This window comes from Neoarius graeffei, chromosome 9 (assembly GCF_027579695.1).
Source record: "Neoarius graeffei isolate fNeoGra1 chromosome 9, fNeoGra1.pri, whole genome shotgun sequence".
Classification (NCBI taxonomy): domain Eukaryota; kingdom Metazoa; phylum Chordata; class Actinopteri; order Siluriformes; family Ariidae; genus Neoarius; species Neoarius graeffei.
In genome coordinates this window covers 16,600,886-16,616,150 of record NC_083577.1, presented here as the reverse complement: position 1 = coordinate 16,616,150, position 15,265 = coordinate 16,600,886, and the positions used below count along the sequence as shown (strand labels likewise).

General features: G+C 41.7%; 2 protein-coding genes across 4 annotated transcripts in view; both read left to right on the top strand.

Annotated features, from left to right (window-relative positions):
* The first annotated feature begins 827 nt into the window (after positions 1-827).
* On the top strand, positions 828-4,287 carry LOC132891142 (uncharacterized). Its single transcript, XM_060928600.1, has 7 exons — positions 828-1,599; positions 1,692-1,745; positions 1,838-1,891; positions 1,977-2,218; positions 2,357-2,516; positions 2,606-2,693; positions 2,803-4,287. Exons 1-7 carry the CDS (start codon positions 1,461-1,463, stop codon positions 2,822-2,824), a joined length of 759 nt encoding a protein of 252 aa, XP_060784583.1. The 5' UTR covers positions 828-1,460; the 3' UTR covers positions 2,825-4,287.
* Positions 4,288-12,697: 8,410 nt separating this feature from the next.
* LOC132891482 (uncharacterized) overlaps positions 12,698-15,265 on the top strand; it is a 56,312-nt gene continuing 53,744 nt past the window's right edge. Inside the window, exons 1-3 of one of the 3 annotated variants that reach the window (XM_060929096.1) lie at positions 12,698-12,756; positions 12,886-12,999; positions 13,761-13,857. In XM_060929096.1, the coding sequence (XP_060785079.1) occupies positions 13,811-13,857 (47 nt within the window). In that variant the 5' untranslated portion in view covers positions 12,698-12,756; positions 12,886-12,999; positions 13,761-13,810. The other 2 variants (XM_060929095.1, XM_060929097.1) reach the window with 2 other exon arrangements.

Here is a 15,265-nt window from a genome sequence, read left to right as displayed (position 1 = left end):
TCGCAATGAACAGAATCAATTGCTGCTACCTTCGGATGCAGAGAGCACCTTTTGCTTCGACAGCGCCTACTTTGACAACAAAGCTTTGGATTCTACTTGACTACACGACTAGGATTCACTCTTGAAAAGGTAAGATTCATTTTATTGTGGTTGTATAAAGGCTAGTTTATATACACTCTGTCTCAGGCTGGAGCTTCACTGGATGTGGTGCGCTATGCTTAGTCAAGTTGAGTCAAAATACATGAAGTTGAAAAATAATGGGCTATTTTTAGAATGTTCTCTGTGCTGCCTTTTCTGGTGTACCTAATTCCATTGATTATAGTTAAGACTTTAATATTATAGTAATAATACTATAATAGCTACTATAAAAGCTAATTCCATTGATTATAGTTAAGTATTTGACTTAATGCATCCATTGTAGTCCCAGCCGCAGACACAAGTTGCCAACAAGTAATTGCAGAATATTATTATATATATATATATATATATATATATATATATATATATATATATATATATATATATATATAATATTCTGCAACAGACCATTCTTTTGTTACACATTTGTTTTGCTTTCCTGCTCGATTGAATGCAATGCTACTGTCATGTTTGTCACACATATTCTTACCTCATCCCCAGTTTTAATCCTGTGTGTATTTTTGTCAAGTGCAAGTATGGTTGTAAACTGAAACACTGTGCTTAAATTTATGTTGTTGTAATCTCATCTCATCATTATCTCTAGCCGCTTTATCCTGTTCTACAGGGTCGCAGGCAAGCTGGAGCCTATCCCAGCTGACTACGGGCGAAAGGCGGGGTACACCCTGGACAAGTCGCCAGGTCATCACAGGGCTGACACATAGACACAGACAACCATTCACACTCACACCTACGGTCAATTTAGAGTCACCAGTTAACCTAACCTGCATGTCTTTGGACTGTGGGGGAAACCGGAGCACCCGGAGGATACCAACGCGGACAACATGCAAACTCCACACAGAAAGGCCCTCGCCGGCCACAGGACTCGAACCCAGGACCTTCTTGCTGTGAGGCGACAGCACTAACCACTACACCACCATGCCGCCCCTGTTGTTGTAATGTTGTATTTAAATTTTCCCCGCTTTTCATTGCAACAGGTACACATTGTTTGTTTGCATTGTATTGCATGGCATTGCATTGCAGCCAATGAGTTCAAAGAGGTTGGCCAGACAGACCTACACAAAGGAATGGAAGAGGTGCGAGAGGTGTTGAATGTGTGAGCACTGGTGCATGCCCAGCTGGATGCAGGAGATGCAGCAAACAGGGCAGAGCAGGCTGCGCGAGATGCAGCAAGCAGGGAAGAGCAGGCTGCGTGAGATGCAGCAAGGACAGGCCAGGCTCTGCAAGAAGCAGAGCAACAACATCATGGACCTCAACACATACCAGAGATACAACCGGCGGAGATTGAAGAACAGCCTGAGTTCATGGCAGAGCCAACAAGTTCAGTCAGCAGCTCGGAGCAGGACAGCAGCAGTCCCTCAACCCATGTCAGTCCAGCACCCAGCCGTCAGACATTGGAAGAGTCGTACATTGAGGAACAAATATCATCCGACCCAGTTGAGGGTACATTTGCTTTGAATTTTATATTTACTATCTGATTACAAGCTCTTAACCAAGAAAGCAAACACTAACAATTTTCTTTTCAAAAACTTCAGGAATGACCCATGGCGAAGAGGAGGGGGCTTCAGGCATGGCTACCGTAATAAGGCGTAAGTACTTCATACACACTTGTTGATGTTCACACAGGAAAAGTGTATTGGGTATAAAACTAAAATGAATTTCATCTCAATTCTATCTGTAGTCCTGGAGGAACAAAAGAGGCTCCTATTGAGGACGACGGATGACACAAAAAGAAGTAAGTACTATATACACACATTTTCACATATGACAAGTATATTATGTTCAAAAACTAAAATGAATTCTATCACAAATGTACCTAGCCATGGAAGAGCACATGGGGAGAATGACTAGGAGAATGGAGGCTATGGAGAGGAGGATGGAGGCTATGGAAAGGAGGATGGAGGGTATGGAGAGGAAGTCAGAGACGTTGGAGGCTGCCGTGGTCTCGTACCCGCCTCAGCCTCCTCTGCAGGAAGATGTGCTGTTGGGCCTATGCAGCACAGTGGAGGAGCTGGAGGAGCTAGACAGGAGTCTGGCTCAACCAGAAAGAAGGAACCAAATGGTAATTAATTGGACATAATTATATATGAAATAAATTGTCATTGGTAATGTATTGATTTGGCTAATGAAAGTAGACCACATAAGCTCTCCACATTCATTTTCATTGGATACTTGGTTTTTCTTGTTTTTTTTTTTTTAGAAACGTTTCTTTGAAAGCCTGGGAGGGGCGAATCTGGGGGCAGCCATTCGTCGCATTCTACGCCAGGTGGCTACCAACAATGTCCTGGAGCAGTACAGCCTGAGGGGGAGGAGAGCAAAAAAGCCTTTCCAGAACTTAACCCTTTGCAAAATTATAATGGGTAAGTGTTCATATATTTTTCAAATCAGTGTTATGCCAAGCTTGACTGAGATTTAAATGTGTAACTTTTTTTTTTACTTCTATTTGTAGAGGCCTGCATGCAGAACTTCCTTGGCAAGAAGGTAGCTGATATTGAGGAGTGCATTGGGCATGCACTGAAGTTTGCACCACACAGACGGTAAATTAAACTTAAGTCTTTCTTTTATCAATCACTGAATAGTCACAATAATTAAATGAAACGTTGGCACTAAGTTGGTGTTAAACGTTTTGTTTCTTATTCTTTTTAGGTCAGCTGGTCCTCAAGATTGAAGAAGTACACCAACTTCTATGCACACGCACCCGTTTTTGGCATTTCTAAAATTTGTTTTCTTATTTTTTGCCTTTATTGTATTTTATTAAGAAATAGCTTTCATAATTGTTTATAGTTGTCAGATGTTTTATAATGTATAATAATGTTGCACTGTGTTGCTGATGTCCTTACCAATGTTGTATTCTTGATATTTTTTCTATCAAACTTTCTAGTCCTGCAACATTTTCCTGGTCATTCATCACTGCTTATATGTTCTGAAGTAAATAGTTGTCATGCAACCAAAACTTTTACAATGAATTACATACTACAGAAATATGACAACATTATGGTGTGGGAAACAACATTGGGGGAACACTGAGGGAACCAAACATGTAACCAACGAGGTTACTAGAATGTTGTAGGGGAACCTTGTGGGAACCAACACGTAATAAACAAGGTTGGGGGAACATCAGGAGCACGTCTAGGGAACCAGACATGTAACCAACAAGGTTATGGAAACGTTGAGGGAACAAACATGACATGAACAAGGATAAAGGGACGGTGTGAGAACGGTGAGGGAACCAAATGGGAACCACATGAGTAACGTTCTGGGAACCAAAATTAAACTTTCCTGCCAACCAAGTGACAATCTAAACAGAACCAAAAATGACTTTCAGGGAACGTAGCCGGAACCAAACTGGAACCAAAGGCTCGTGTTCCAGGAACGTTCTGGGAACCAAAAATTGTTAGTAGGGCAGAAGCACGGCAGGCCAGAACTGAGTTCTCAATGAACTATTTATTGCTAGCTTTTCAGCTTTTTATCACTTCCCAGCCACGTGCACACACACACACGTGTTCTGGTTGGGGAGAGAGAGCTCCCTTTCTCTGCTCTCCTCTCCTCTCCTTTTAAAGGGTGTGGTCACTGGGGAAGATACACAAACACAGGTTAATCCCCATCAGGTGCAATGATTCCACCACTTACCTTCCCTAACTCCGCCCTCCATTCACAGACCACCGCTTGGCCACGCCCCCGCTGCCACATCACGTTATCAAATTCAATAGATGTGGCCACATTATTGTCCATTTAAACACGTGTTTTTGTTGTTGTTTACATCTAAATCTGCCAAAGCTACGTTGCGATGTGGAATTTTCTGAGAGGTGTACAGAAACCGCCAGAGACGGGGACAAAGCGACCTCGGTCTGAAGAGGAGAATAGACAAAGGACTTATAAGCAAACGTGGGAGCAGGGTAGGCCTTGGCTGCGATATGATTTTTATGGAATAATTAATTTTTTTCAAGTTGATTCCTAGTCAATATGAAGCTCCTAATGATTTCTCTCTCATAAATGGTTAAATACAGAAAGCATGTTGGACATATTTTGGGTGCTATAGTCATGATAGTAAGTATGTTTGCTTTCAATACTCATACACCAAGTTGCCAAGTTTTCCAATATATTATTATTTGTTGATATTATATTATGGTGCTCTGTGTTGTTCTCATTTATGTATTTAACAACAGTATCAAAATACTCAGGTCTTGAAATAAATGCACATTAGTCATGAACAATGGTAACTACTCTCTTTTGCGTTATTTTTGACAGAAGTAAAATTCATACATGAACAAATTTTGGCTAGTTGATTTTCTGTTTGGCTAGTTACTTTGGAAGGTCACTAGTCTGGCTGGCTGGTGAAAAAAAAAAGAATTTCGAGCCCTGACATTCCAGCATAAGAACCTTATCCCATCTGTGAAACATCAATCGATCAATCAAAGTCCTTCCCACGCCATGTGGTGCATAGGGCGACGCCAATCCCCGTTTCCGTAGCCCTCGGCCTCTCGCCTATTACATAGCAAGGGTTACAGTGGGGGGCTAGTCGTCTGATAACCATGAGAGTTTGACTCCCCACTCACATCTGTATTGCAGTGTGCCTTGCCAGATGGCAGTAGGTACCATTTTTAATGATGGTCTTTGGTATGACCCAACCATGAGTAGAACTCACAAGCTCATTATTCCTGAATTTCACATCAAAGTGAATGCTGAAGGCCAGCATGGTGGTGTAGTGGTTAGTGCTGTTACCTCACAGCAAGAAGGTCTGGGTTCAAGCCCCATGGCTGGCGAGGGCCTTTCCATGTGGAGTTTGCATGTTGTCCGTGTGGGTTTCCTTCAGGTGCTCTGGTTTCCCCCAAAGACATTTAGGTTAACTGGTGACTCTAGTGTGAATGGTTGTCTATGTGTCAGCCCTGTAATGACTTGTCCAGGGTGTACCCTGCCTTTTGCCCATAGTCAGCCGGGATAGGCTCCAGCTTGCCTGTAGAACAGGATAAAGTGACTAGAGATGATATGAGATGAGTGAATGATGAAATGTCAGTTTTCACAGGAGAAATGTTAGCAATACAGTGGATAGAGGACACAAGGCCAGACTGAGAGCAATAATCTGTTCAGATTCAAGTTCAGTATTTTCCTTTACAGCTAATTTACAATTAGTTTACAGCTCATTTAGACAGCAGACCAGATATCATGATAGAGATGCAGCAAAGACTGTACAGAATTTAGATCATGGGGCTGACGTTAGCATTCTTATGGGTACCATCACATGTTATGAATTAAATGGCAGACAAGGCTGCTAAGGAAGCCACAAATAAAAACTATTGATTTTGCAGAAAATATAAACAAAACAGAAATCAAAAGTATCATCAAACAAAGAATTAGGGAGAGATGGCAGAAACAATGGGAGGAAGAAAGGAAGGGGAGAGGGGTTTATAAAATTTAAAGGAAAGTGAGAGAAATTAGATATGCAACAAGGAATAGGAGAGAGGAGATGATACTATCAAGACTCAGATTTGGACATACAGGACTAAACAATACTTTATACACTACCCTTCAAAAGTTTGGGGTCACCCAGACAATTTTGTGTTTTCCATGAAAAGTCACACTTTTATTTACCACCATAAGTTGTAAAATGAATAGAAAATATAGTCAAGACATTTTTTCTGGCCATTTTGAGCATTTAATCGACCCCACAAATGTGATGCTCCAGAAACTCAGGCTACGTTTACATTAGACCGTATCTGTCTCGTTTTCTTCGCGGATGCACTGTCCGTTTACATTAAACCCCCTGGAAACGCCAGGAAACGGGAATCCGCCAGCGTCCACGTATTCAATCCAGATCGTGTCAGCTCCGGTGCTGTGTAAACATTCAGAATACGCGAATACGCTGTGCTGAGCTCTAGCTGGCGTCTCATTGGACAACGTCACTGTGAGATCCACCTTCCTGATTCGCTGGCGTTGGTCATGTGACGCGACTGCTGAAAAACGGCGCGGACTTCCGCCTTGTATCACCTTTCATTAAAGAGTATAAAAGTATGAAAATACTGCAAATACTGATGCAAATACTGCCCATTGTGTAGTTATGATTGTCTTTAGGCTTGCCATCCTTCCACTTGCAAGTAGTAAGTGATATGCGCTGGGATCACACACACAGCGGCTCAGTCCCGAATCGTGGCTTGTTCACTTCACTCGCGCGCTGTGTGAGCTGCGCAGGGCCGGAGTGTGCACCCTCCAGAGGGCACTCGCTGTTCAGGGCGGAGTGATTTGGAGCGCAGAATGCCTGCGGAGCCGAGCGTATCCGTGTATTAGGCTTGCCATCCTTCTACTTGCAAGTGGTGAGCCTTGCGCGGCTTGCCATCCTTCTACTTGCAAGTGGTGAGCCTTGCGCATGCCCTAAATGCACTGGGATCATGTTACGCGCCGTCTAAAGTCATGTGATTAGCGTATCCGCGTATTGCCGTTGCTGTGTGCACGGCTAACGGTTTTAGTGTAAACGCGAATCGTTTTAAGAACGTTAATCTGATGATCCGCTGATTCGACGTAATGTAAACGTAGCCTCAATCTGCTCAAAGGAAGGTCAGTTTTATAGCTTCTCTAAAGAGCTAAACTGTTTTCAGCTGTGCTAACATGATTGTACAAGGGTTTTCTAATCATCCATTAGCCTTCTGAGGCAATGAGCAAACACATTGTACCATTAGAACACTGGAGTGATAGTTGCTGGAAATGGGCTTCTATACACCTAGATATTGCACCAAAAACCAGACATTTAGTAGAATTTAGCTAGAATAGTCATTTACCACATTAGCAATATATAGAGTGTATTTCTGATTGGTTTAAAGTGATCTTCATTGAAAAGAACAGTGTTTTTCTTTCAAAAATAAGGAAATTTCAAAGTGACCCCAAACTTCTGAACGGTAGTGTATAAAATAGGTAAACAATACTGGCAACTGTGACCACTGTGGACAAGAAGAGACTTGAGCATGGTACATTACATTGTCAAAATATAAATCAGAAAGAAAGTAGTTAACCATAAACTCAGGAAGAGAAAAGTACATCTTAATATCATAGATATCCTGCAAAGAAACATGAGAGAGGAATGCTTCCACATTCCATTTAGGTTCTTAAAAATAACGAATTTAATTGAGAGGATGTGGGGGAAGAGTCTGATCGAGGCGCGGAAACACTGAACGCAGAACCTGGTGTTAGATTTTGAAGTGGGAACGAGTAAGTCAGAGAAAGAACCACCGGACCCGGTGGATTCGAACTTTGTTAGAGGAGGACTGGGGTGTGACACTGGACAAGATTTTGATAATGTCTTAGACAGTATTGAGTTTGAGGAAGATTAAATGAGTACAATCAGTGAGGGTGACCAGCAAGACGACTTTCAACTAGTGCAGTCGAGAAACCAAAGGAAAAAACGTAAGACAAGAGATACACCTGATGGTCCTAGAATTAAGCAGAAGAGGAGAGACATTAAGGTGGTTATGAAATTTCAAAAACCCGGTTTACTGAACCCCTTGAAAGTGAGTGCAGCGATACACAAACTGGTTGGTGATGTGTTTGATGTTAAACCTCTAAGAGACGGGAGTCTGCTAATTGTTTGTCGGGATAGGGACCAGTGTATGGGACTGATGCAGTGTAGGAACCTATTAGGAATTAACGTTAAAGTTCAGGACTGGGTAGAAAGGGGGAATGCACTGATTGTGATAACAGGTGTGCCGACTGAACTGTCAGAAGAAGAAATTAAGCAGAACATTAGAGGTACTAGAGTGATCAGAGTTAAACGATTGCTGGTTACCAGGGCGGGGATAAAAACGCCAAGTCTGTCTGTTCTACTAACATTGCAGGAACCCAAGCAACCTGAAAGAATTATGATCGGATACGTTAGTTATCAGACGAGACCATATGTTCCACCGCCAACAAGGTGTTTTAAGTGCCAAAGATACGGCCACATTGCGTTAGTGTGTAAAGCCAAGTGTAGGTGTGCTAGGTGTGGGGGGGAGCACGAATATGGTAAATGTGAAGAAGGCACTAAAATTAAATGCTGCAATTGTGGTGGAGAACATAGTGCGGCATACAAAGGCTGTGAGATGCATAAGAAAGCCGTTCAGGTGCAAAATGTTAAAGTTAAAGAGCAGATCTCATATGCGGAGGCCATCAAACGGGTTAACAAAGAAAACAAAGCGAGAACTGCTGTTAATGTTGGTTTGCATGCTGCCCCTATGCCTGCTGGAGTCCAAATGCCCCAAAAGTGTTGCAAACTCACTGACGATACACTTATAGTGAATAAGAAGAATTTTGTTGCTTTCATAGCGGAGGTTATTAACCGATCAGCACTGATTGAGAGTCGGACAGACAAAATTAAAATGATAAAAAAGGCAGCTGAGAAGCATCTAGACATTCGAGGATTGACAGTACTCGACATACATAATATGCTTTCAGAGCCATTGGACCCCGACTTTCGTCTAGCCACCCCCAAGTGTTCATAATGTGTTTGCGTGTTTTACAATGGAATGCCAGGAGTCTACTGGCCAATGGCCAGGAGTTTAAACAGTTTATTGAAGAGCAAGACGTCAAACCCAACATCATTTGCGTACAAGAAACATGGTTGAAGCCCTCTTAAGATTTTGTTTTATATGGTTATGTGGCAGTGAGGAAGGATAGGGATATGGTGGGAGGGGGGTAGCGACGTTTGTGCAGCAGGGGATCAATTACAGGATTTTAGAAATGAATGAAGATGTTGAAGTGGTGTTAGTTGACATATGGATTGACAAAACTAGACTGAGAATTATTAATTTCTATAACCCATGCAAGGTTATAGTGAGAAAGGCACTGGAGAGTTTGTGTGAAGTGGGACATGGGAATATATTGTTTTGTGGTGATTTTAATGCACACAATACCTTGTGGGGGGGCACAAAAACTGATGTAAATGGGATCACTGTTGAGGAAGTCATGGATGATTTTAACCTCAGTTGTTTGAATGATGGTAGTAGTACAAGGTATGATGCTGCGCATAGAACTGAATCGGCAATAGATCTCACATTTACTTCTGGGCCAATAGCTGGCGTAAGCAGATGGGAAGTTTCTGACCATTCTCTTGGCAGTGATCACTATGTCATAACTACAACGATTAGAGATCAAAATATCTGTTTGGAGGAGAACTGGTTTCCGCGATGGAAGTTGAAGCAGGCAGATTGGGGATTGTATAGGGTTACTGTAAGTGCTAAGCTTATGCAGCTCCCTCCTGTACTCACTGATGACGTGGACGAGCTAAATTCTATAATAACACTAATACTGTGTGATTCAGCTGAAGAGGTAATTGGTAGGTCCTCTGGAAGGCAGGGAAGGAAGATGGTACCTTGGTGGTCTGATGAGTGTACAAATGCTATTAGGATCAGGAATAAGGCTTTCAAGGTTTTAAAGGCAAGTCATACTTATCACAACCTACTGGAATATAAAAGGGCTCAGGCCAGAGTTAAAAGAATTATTAAAGACACAAAAAGGAGTTATTGGAGAGCGTTCTGCAGCCAAATAGGGGCAGATATTAAGGTCAGTGATGTGTGGGGCATGATTAGGAAGATGGGGGGCATTAGGAGGGATCACTCCTTACCGGTGATCAAAGATAATGGAAGTGAAGCAGTAACAAACTTGGAAAAGGCAGAAATGTTGGCGAGAGCCTTTGTTAGAATACATAGCTCAGGAAACTTGTCAGGTGAAGAACTATCTCGGAGGGGAAAGATTATACAAGACAACAAGGAGATCCTGGAGAGGGAACATGTTGGTGATGGTGTGGTGGATAGGGAATTTACAATGAGTGAGTGCATAAGAGCCTTGGCTGGAGTTAGGAATACCTCACCAGGGAAGGATGGTGTGTGCTATAAAATGATTAAGGAATTAGATGTTATGGCTAAGTTTGTGATTTTGAAATTGTATAACGAGGTCTGGAAACAAGGAAAGTTACCAGTGAGTTGGAAACACTCAGTTGTGGTTCCCATTGGAAAGCCAGGTAAGGATAAGTCTAATGTGAAAAGTTATAGACCAGTCGCTCTGACGTCTAATTTATGTAAGCTCATGGAGAGAATGGTGACTAAGAGGTTGACCTATGAAGTTGAAAAAAGAGGCCTTTTTTCATGTTATCAAAGTGGATTCCGTAGTGGGTGCACTACCATGGATTCTGTCCTGTGCCTGGAGAATGAAGTGAGAAAGGCACAGGTTAACAAGGAGTCTGTGCTGGCTATCTTTTTCGATATAGAGAAAGCATACGATATGTTGTGGAAAGAAGGGCTGTTGTTGAAATTGCATAGGATGGGCATTAAGGGTAAAATGTTTAACTGGGTACGTGACTTTCTTAGAAATAGGACCATCGAAGTGAGAGTGGGGACAAGTCTGTCCAGGAGATATCAAATAGAGAATGGAACGCCGCAGGGGAGTGTGTGTAGCCCTGTATTATTTAATATAATGATTAATGATATATTTTGCGGTATTGAGGATGCTGCTGTTCATAGAGCGTTGTATGCAGACGATAGGGCTTTGTGGATGAGGGGCCGCAATGTAGACCATGTGAAAAAGAAGATGCAGGGGGCTATTAATATAGTTGAAAGGTGGGCTAGAGAGTGGGGATTCAGGCTGTCGGTGGAAAAGACACAAGTTATTTGTTTTTCAAAGAAGAGAGTGAATCCTACAGTAGACCTTTGATTGTACGGTCAGACTCTTTTTCAAACATGCACTATTAGGTATCTGGGTATATGGTTCGATGTCAAGCTAACATTTAGGGAACATATACAGAAAGTCATGGAGAAATGTAAAAAGGCTGTGAATGTTCTCAAATGTGTATCAGGGTTTGACTGGGGAGTGACAGGGTTTGCGTTGAGAAGAATTTATATTGCCTTGGTTAGGTCGGTGCTAGACTATGGCTGTGTAGCTTTCATGGGGGCTTCTAAGACCTTGCTCAGCGGCCTAGATAAAGTTCATTCTACAAGCTTGAGAATTTGTAGTGGTGCATTTCGAACATCCTCTATACCAGCATTACAAATTGAAACAGGGGAAATGCCCCTACACCTTAGGCGACTTAAGCTCGGTATGGCGTACTGGACAACTTTACGGGGGCATGAAGAGTCACACCCTACAAAACAGGTGCTACTGGATTGTTGGGAATATGGTAAATCGCAGAACAACAGTTTTGGTTGGGGAGGGAACAAGTGGGTGAATGAGTTGGAAATTGGTGCCGTTTCTTGCTGTGACACAGTTCCTTTAAGCAGAACCCCTCCATGGCTATTTGGTATACCCTCTGTAATATTTGAAGCAAAAAATAAAATTGCAAATAATGGAATATATTGGGATGTTGACCAATATCTGCAGCATGCGTTCTATGGCCATACAATCATTTATACAGATGCATCCAAAGATCTTGATGGCAGAACGGGGGCAGCAGTGCACATACCAGACCTTAATATCTCAATTAAAAAGAGAACCTCTGACCATTTGTCTATCCTTGCAGTGGAAATGTCAGCCATCATACTTGCCCTCCAATGGATAGAGGATTTTAAGACTCTTCAGCCTATGATCTGTTCAGACTCAATGTCGTCCTTATTGTCTATAGAAAATGGTTCCTCACCATGCCGTCAGGACTTACTAAATGAGATCAATCAAATATTGTTTGTACTAACCCAACAAGGCCTGCATGTCCAGTTTGTGTGGGTCCCTGCTCATAGGGGAGTGGAGGGCAACGAGGCAGCAGATAGGCTAGCAAAGGAGGCTACTACAAACACTGAAGTCCAACTTGTAATTCCCCTCAGCCGGCCAGAAGTTAAGGTTTTAATCTACACTAACGTGAGTAAACTTTGGCAAGCCGAATGGAAGGAAGAGAAGAGAGGAAGACATCTATATAAGGTACATAGACATGTCACATTCAGTAAATCAGGTTATGCCGGGAGACAGGAAGAGGTATGGTTTTCCAGATTAAGGATAGGCCACACAGGGCTGAATAGCAGCCTATTTAAGATTCAGAAACATCTTACTGGTTTGTGTGAGCACTGTGGAGGGACAGAAGATGTAGAGCATGTTTTACTTAAATGTACGCATTATTCAAGGCAAAGAGAAGGACTGAAAAAGGCTGTGGAAAAATCTAAACTGACACTGTCTTTAGAAAATCTACTAGTTGAGCCTAGATCCAAATACATCACCGATGCAGTATTAGCATTTCTCAGGGAAAGTCAACTATCTAAGCGCATCTAGGGGATTTCAGCTTTCACGTTTTGCAGTTGGTCATTTGTTTCTTTGATCTACTTTTGTTTAATTATGCAATTATTTATCTGGTATTCAGTTGGAATTTTTTTTTCTTTCTCTCTCTGGCTCTCGCACCCTCTCCTCATTTACATCTCTCTTTCATAGCACATTATGAGTAGTGCAAGTAATTAATTCAAGTGTACACACCCCAGTCCTGTAGATGGCGGTAATGCACTGCGTTTGCCAACCGCCACATAAACCTGACAGAAGAAGAAGGAGAGGATGGGGGGGGGGGGGGGTTAGAGATCCGGAGCCATCCTCCATGCCAGTTGGTGGCGGTATTGCGCCGATTTGTTGATTGCCAACCGCCAATAAACGAAGAAGAAGAGGAGGAAGAAAAAGGTAGGTGACGGAGGATCGTATCTGTATGAGCACGGAACCATCTTTTCAGTTGGTAAAGTTTATGGATGTGGAGGGAAGGCAGAGTGTGACTGGAGTTACACACTTATCTCCTTTCCTGTTTCTGAGCAGAAATCTGACTTCTCTCAGCTCGGTGGTATCAGAAGTAGCCTGATTTTCAGCTGGAACAACAACAACAAAAAAAAAAAACTAGAAGCAGTTGGTAACGCACAAGTTTGTTACATGGTAAGTGTGTTGAGACCTTTCGTCGAGACACTGTAAAAACGGTCTCTCGAACGCGTTTTGGCTATATTGTGTACACTCCAGTGACGACTGGAGTGACGGTGCGGATTTGTGGCATAGCGTTAGCCTACATGGTGGATCACAGGAAAGTTCGGTGTGACGTCACCATATGGTCACGTGATGCTTTGGTTGGCAAGAGGTTATTTATCGTATTAGAGGTTAGCCGATCGGAGTTATCGGGTCATTCACACTTATACGTTAATTAATTATGGTAGTGTCGTGTTGTGTTATCGGCTGTACATACAGATTTGATAAAAATGATCCCAAGAGCTTTTATCGCATACCAAAGAAACCTGAAGCTCGCCGAAAGCTTTGGATCGCAGCAATTAAGCGTGATAAGTGGGAACCTACTGCCAACGACCGTGTTTGCTTTCGACACTTTATATCTGGTAAGACACATTACTTTTTTTTTTTATTATGATTTTGTTTTGCAGTTTAATATTATTAGATAAAAACGCACTCGCGGCAAATTTATATACTTTTTGCAGTATAAATATTTGACATTAGAAGATTGGTCGAACTTTTCATGATATGTATTTGAAGATAAATAGCATAGCCTGGATTTAAAACACTGCTCGTGCATTCTAAATGTAGAACTTGCTTAAGTTTAGTACTGTACTCTTTGGTGTGTGCGTGTGAAGCAACAACATTAACTTTTATGTTTCAAAGATTATATTGTGCCTATTTCATCTTTTTATTATTAGGCACAAAAAGTAATGATGAAAGCAGTCCAGACTACACTCCATCTGTAAATATGGGTTACCATGCTAAACAGGTCAACAGCAGTCAGCAGTATGCAAGGTACCAAAAAAATCCTTATATCAAGCAATTATAACTAGCTTTTTTATATATATATATATATATATATATATATATATATATATATATATATATATAATGAGAGAGAGTATTTCAATAAAACAACTGAATAACACTTACTTGTATGCATCAAGAGACTTGTAGGCTTTCATTGATTCTTTTGTGTATATTGAAGGCGTGTCAGTCACATACAGGTAGATATCGCCAAAGGTCAGGCCAGGTGCTTGGATTTGGGTCCCATTTGTCCGTAACTGCGTAAGGATCAGGCAGAACTTTGGTGCCACTGTTGTACAGAAGCTTTGCTGCATATCTTTGCTTAGCATCAATTGACAACGAACTTGCATACTGCGATAAATCGCTACGAAAATTAGGTGATGATGCAACTTTGTCGGCCATTGTGAATGGTTCTTGCCAACCAATTTTATGCGCATGTGCAATATTCCGTCATGCTCTAGTTTCGCAGTTTCCTATACCTTCTTTTTCCCGAATAGTCCCGACATGGAAGAGCTGTTAAAATCGTGCAAAAATGCAACAAACTACTACAAAAGCAAGCAGACCTTCTTTGTCTAAATATTATTTTCCCTGACATCAGCTTTTAGGAACAGAGTGCTGTGAAAGCCAGAGCATTTACTCACAAAGGACTCCTACATGAACTGTTGGCTAGATGGTATTCCGGCCCTCCATGTCTCAACAACCCCAAGGACATCTAGTTACACAGCTATTTGCACTTTTTACGGTTAAACATTAATACTATTGTTGAAACAATATCTGAAGTGTTATTTGTAAAGTAACAAAATATCTTGCTCTAGACTTTCATTGTTAAGATTTTATTTTAATTTTACCTCATAGTGGATACTAACAGAATCCGCACATTCCAATTGTAGCTGTAGTCCTATAGAGTGGCGGCTACAATTATCAACACCTTAACGATCTTTTGGCCATTTGCAAAAGTAGAAAAGACTTTCAATGTATAAATTGTGCATGAATAGTTACTCAAATTTCCACTGGGGGGAAGAGTTGATTCCTGATAACTTGGTGTGTCAGATCGTGATACACCCCGTTTCACCATAACGCAATTCAAGACACTAGGGAATCCCCTCAAATTAAATAACTTCCCAGCTACAGAATGGCCTGTGGTGGTTTTTTTTTTTTTTTTTTTTAAATTGACCAAATTTCAGAGGGGACTAAATTTCACTGATTTTGCCTGCGACCCTGTAGAACAGGATAAAGTGGCTAGAGATGATATGAGAAGCTGTACAGCTTTAAGCAAACGCTTCCATAGGGCAATTCCATGTAAATGTCAACCTCACCATGCAAAAATAAAGCAGCATGTAATACATCAAAACCACTCCCAGAGATATCACCTAGGCCTGTATTTTACAGATGTGAA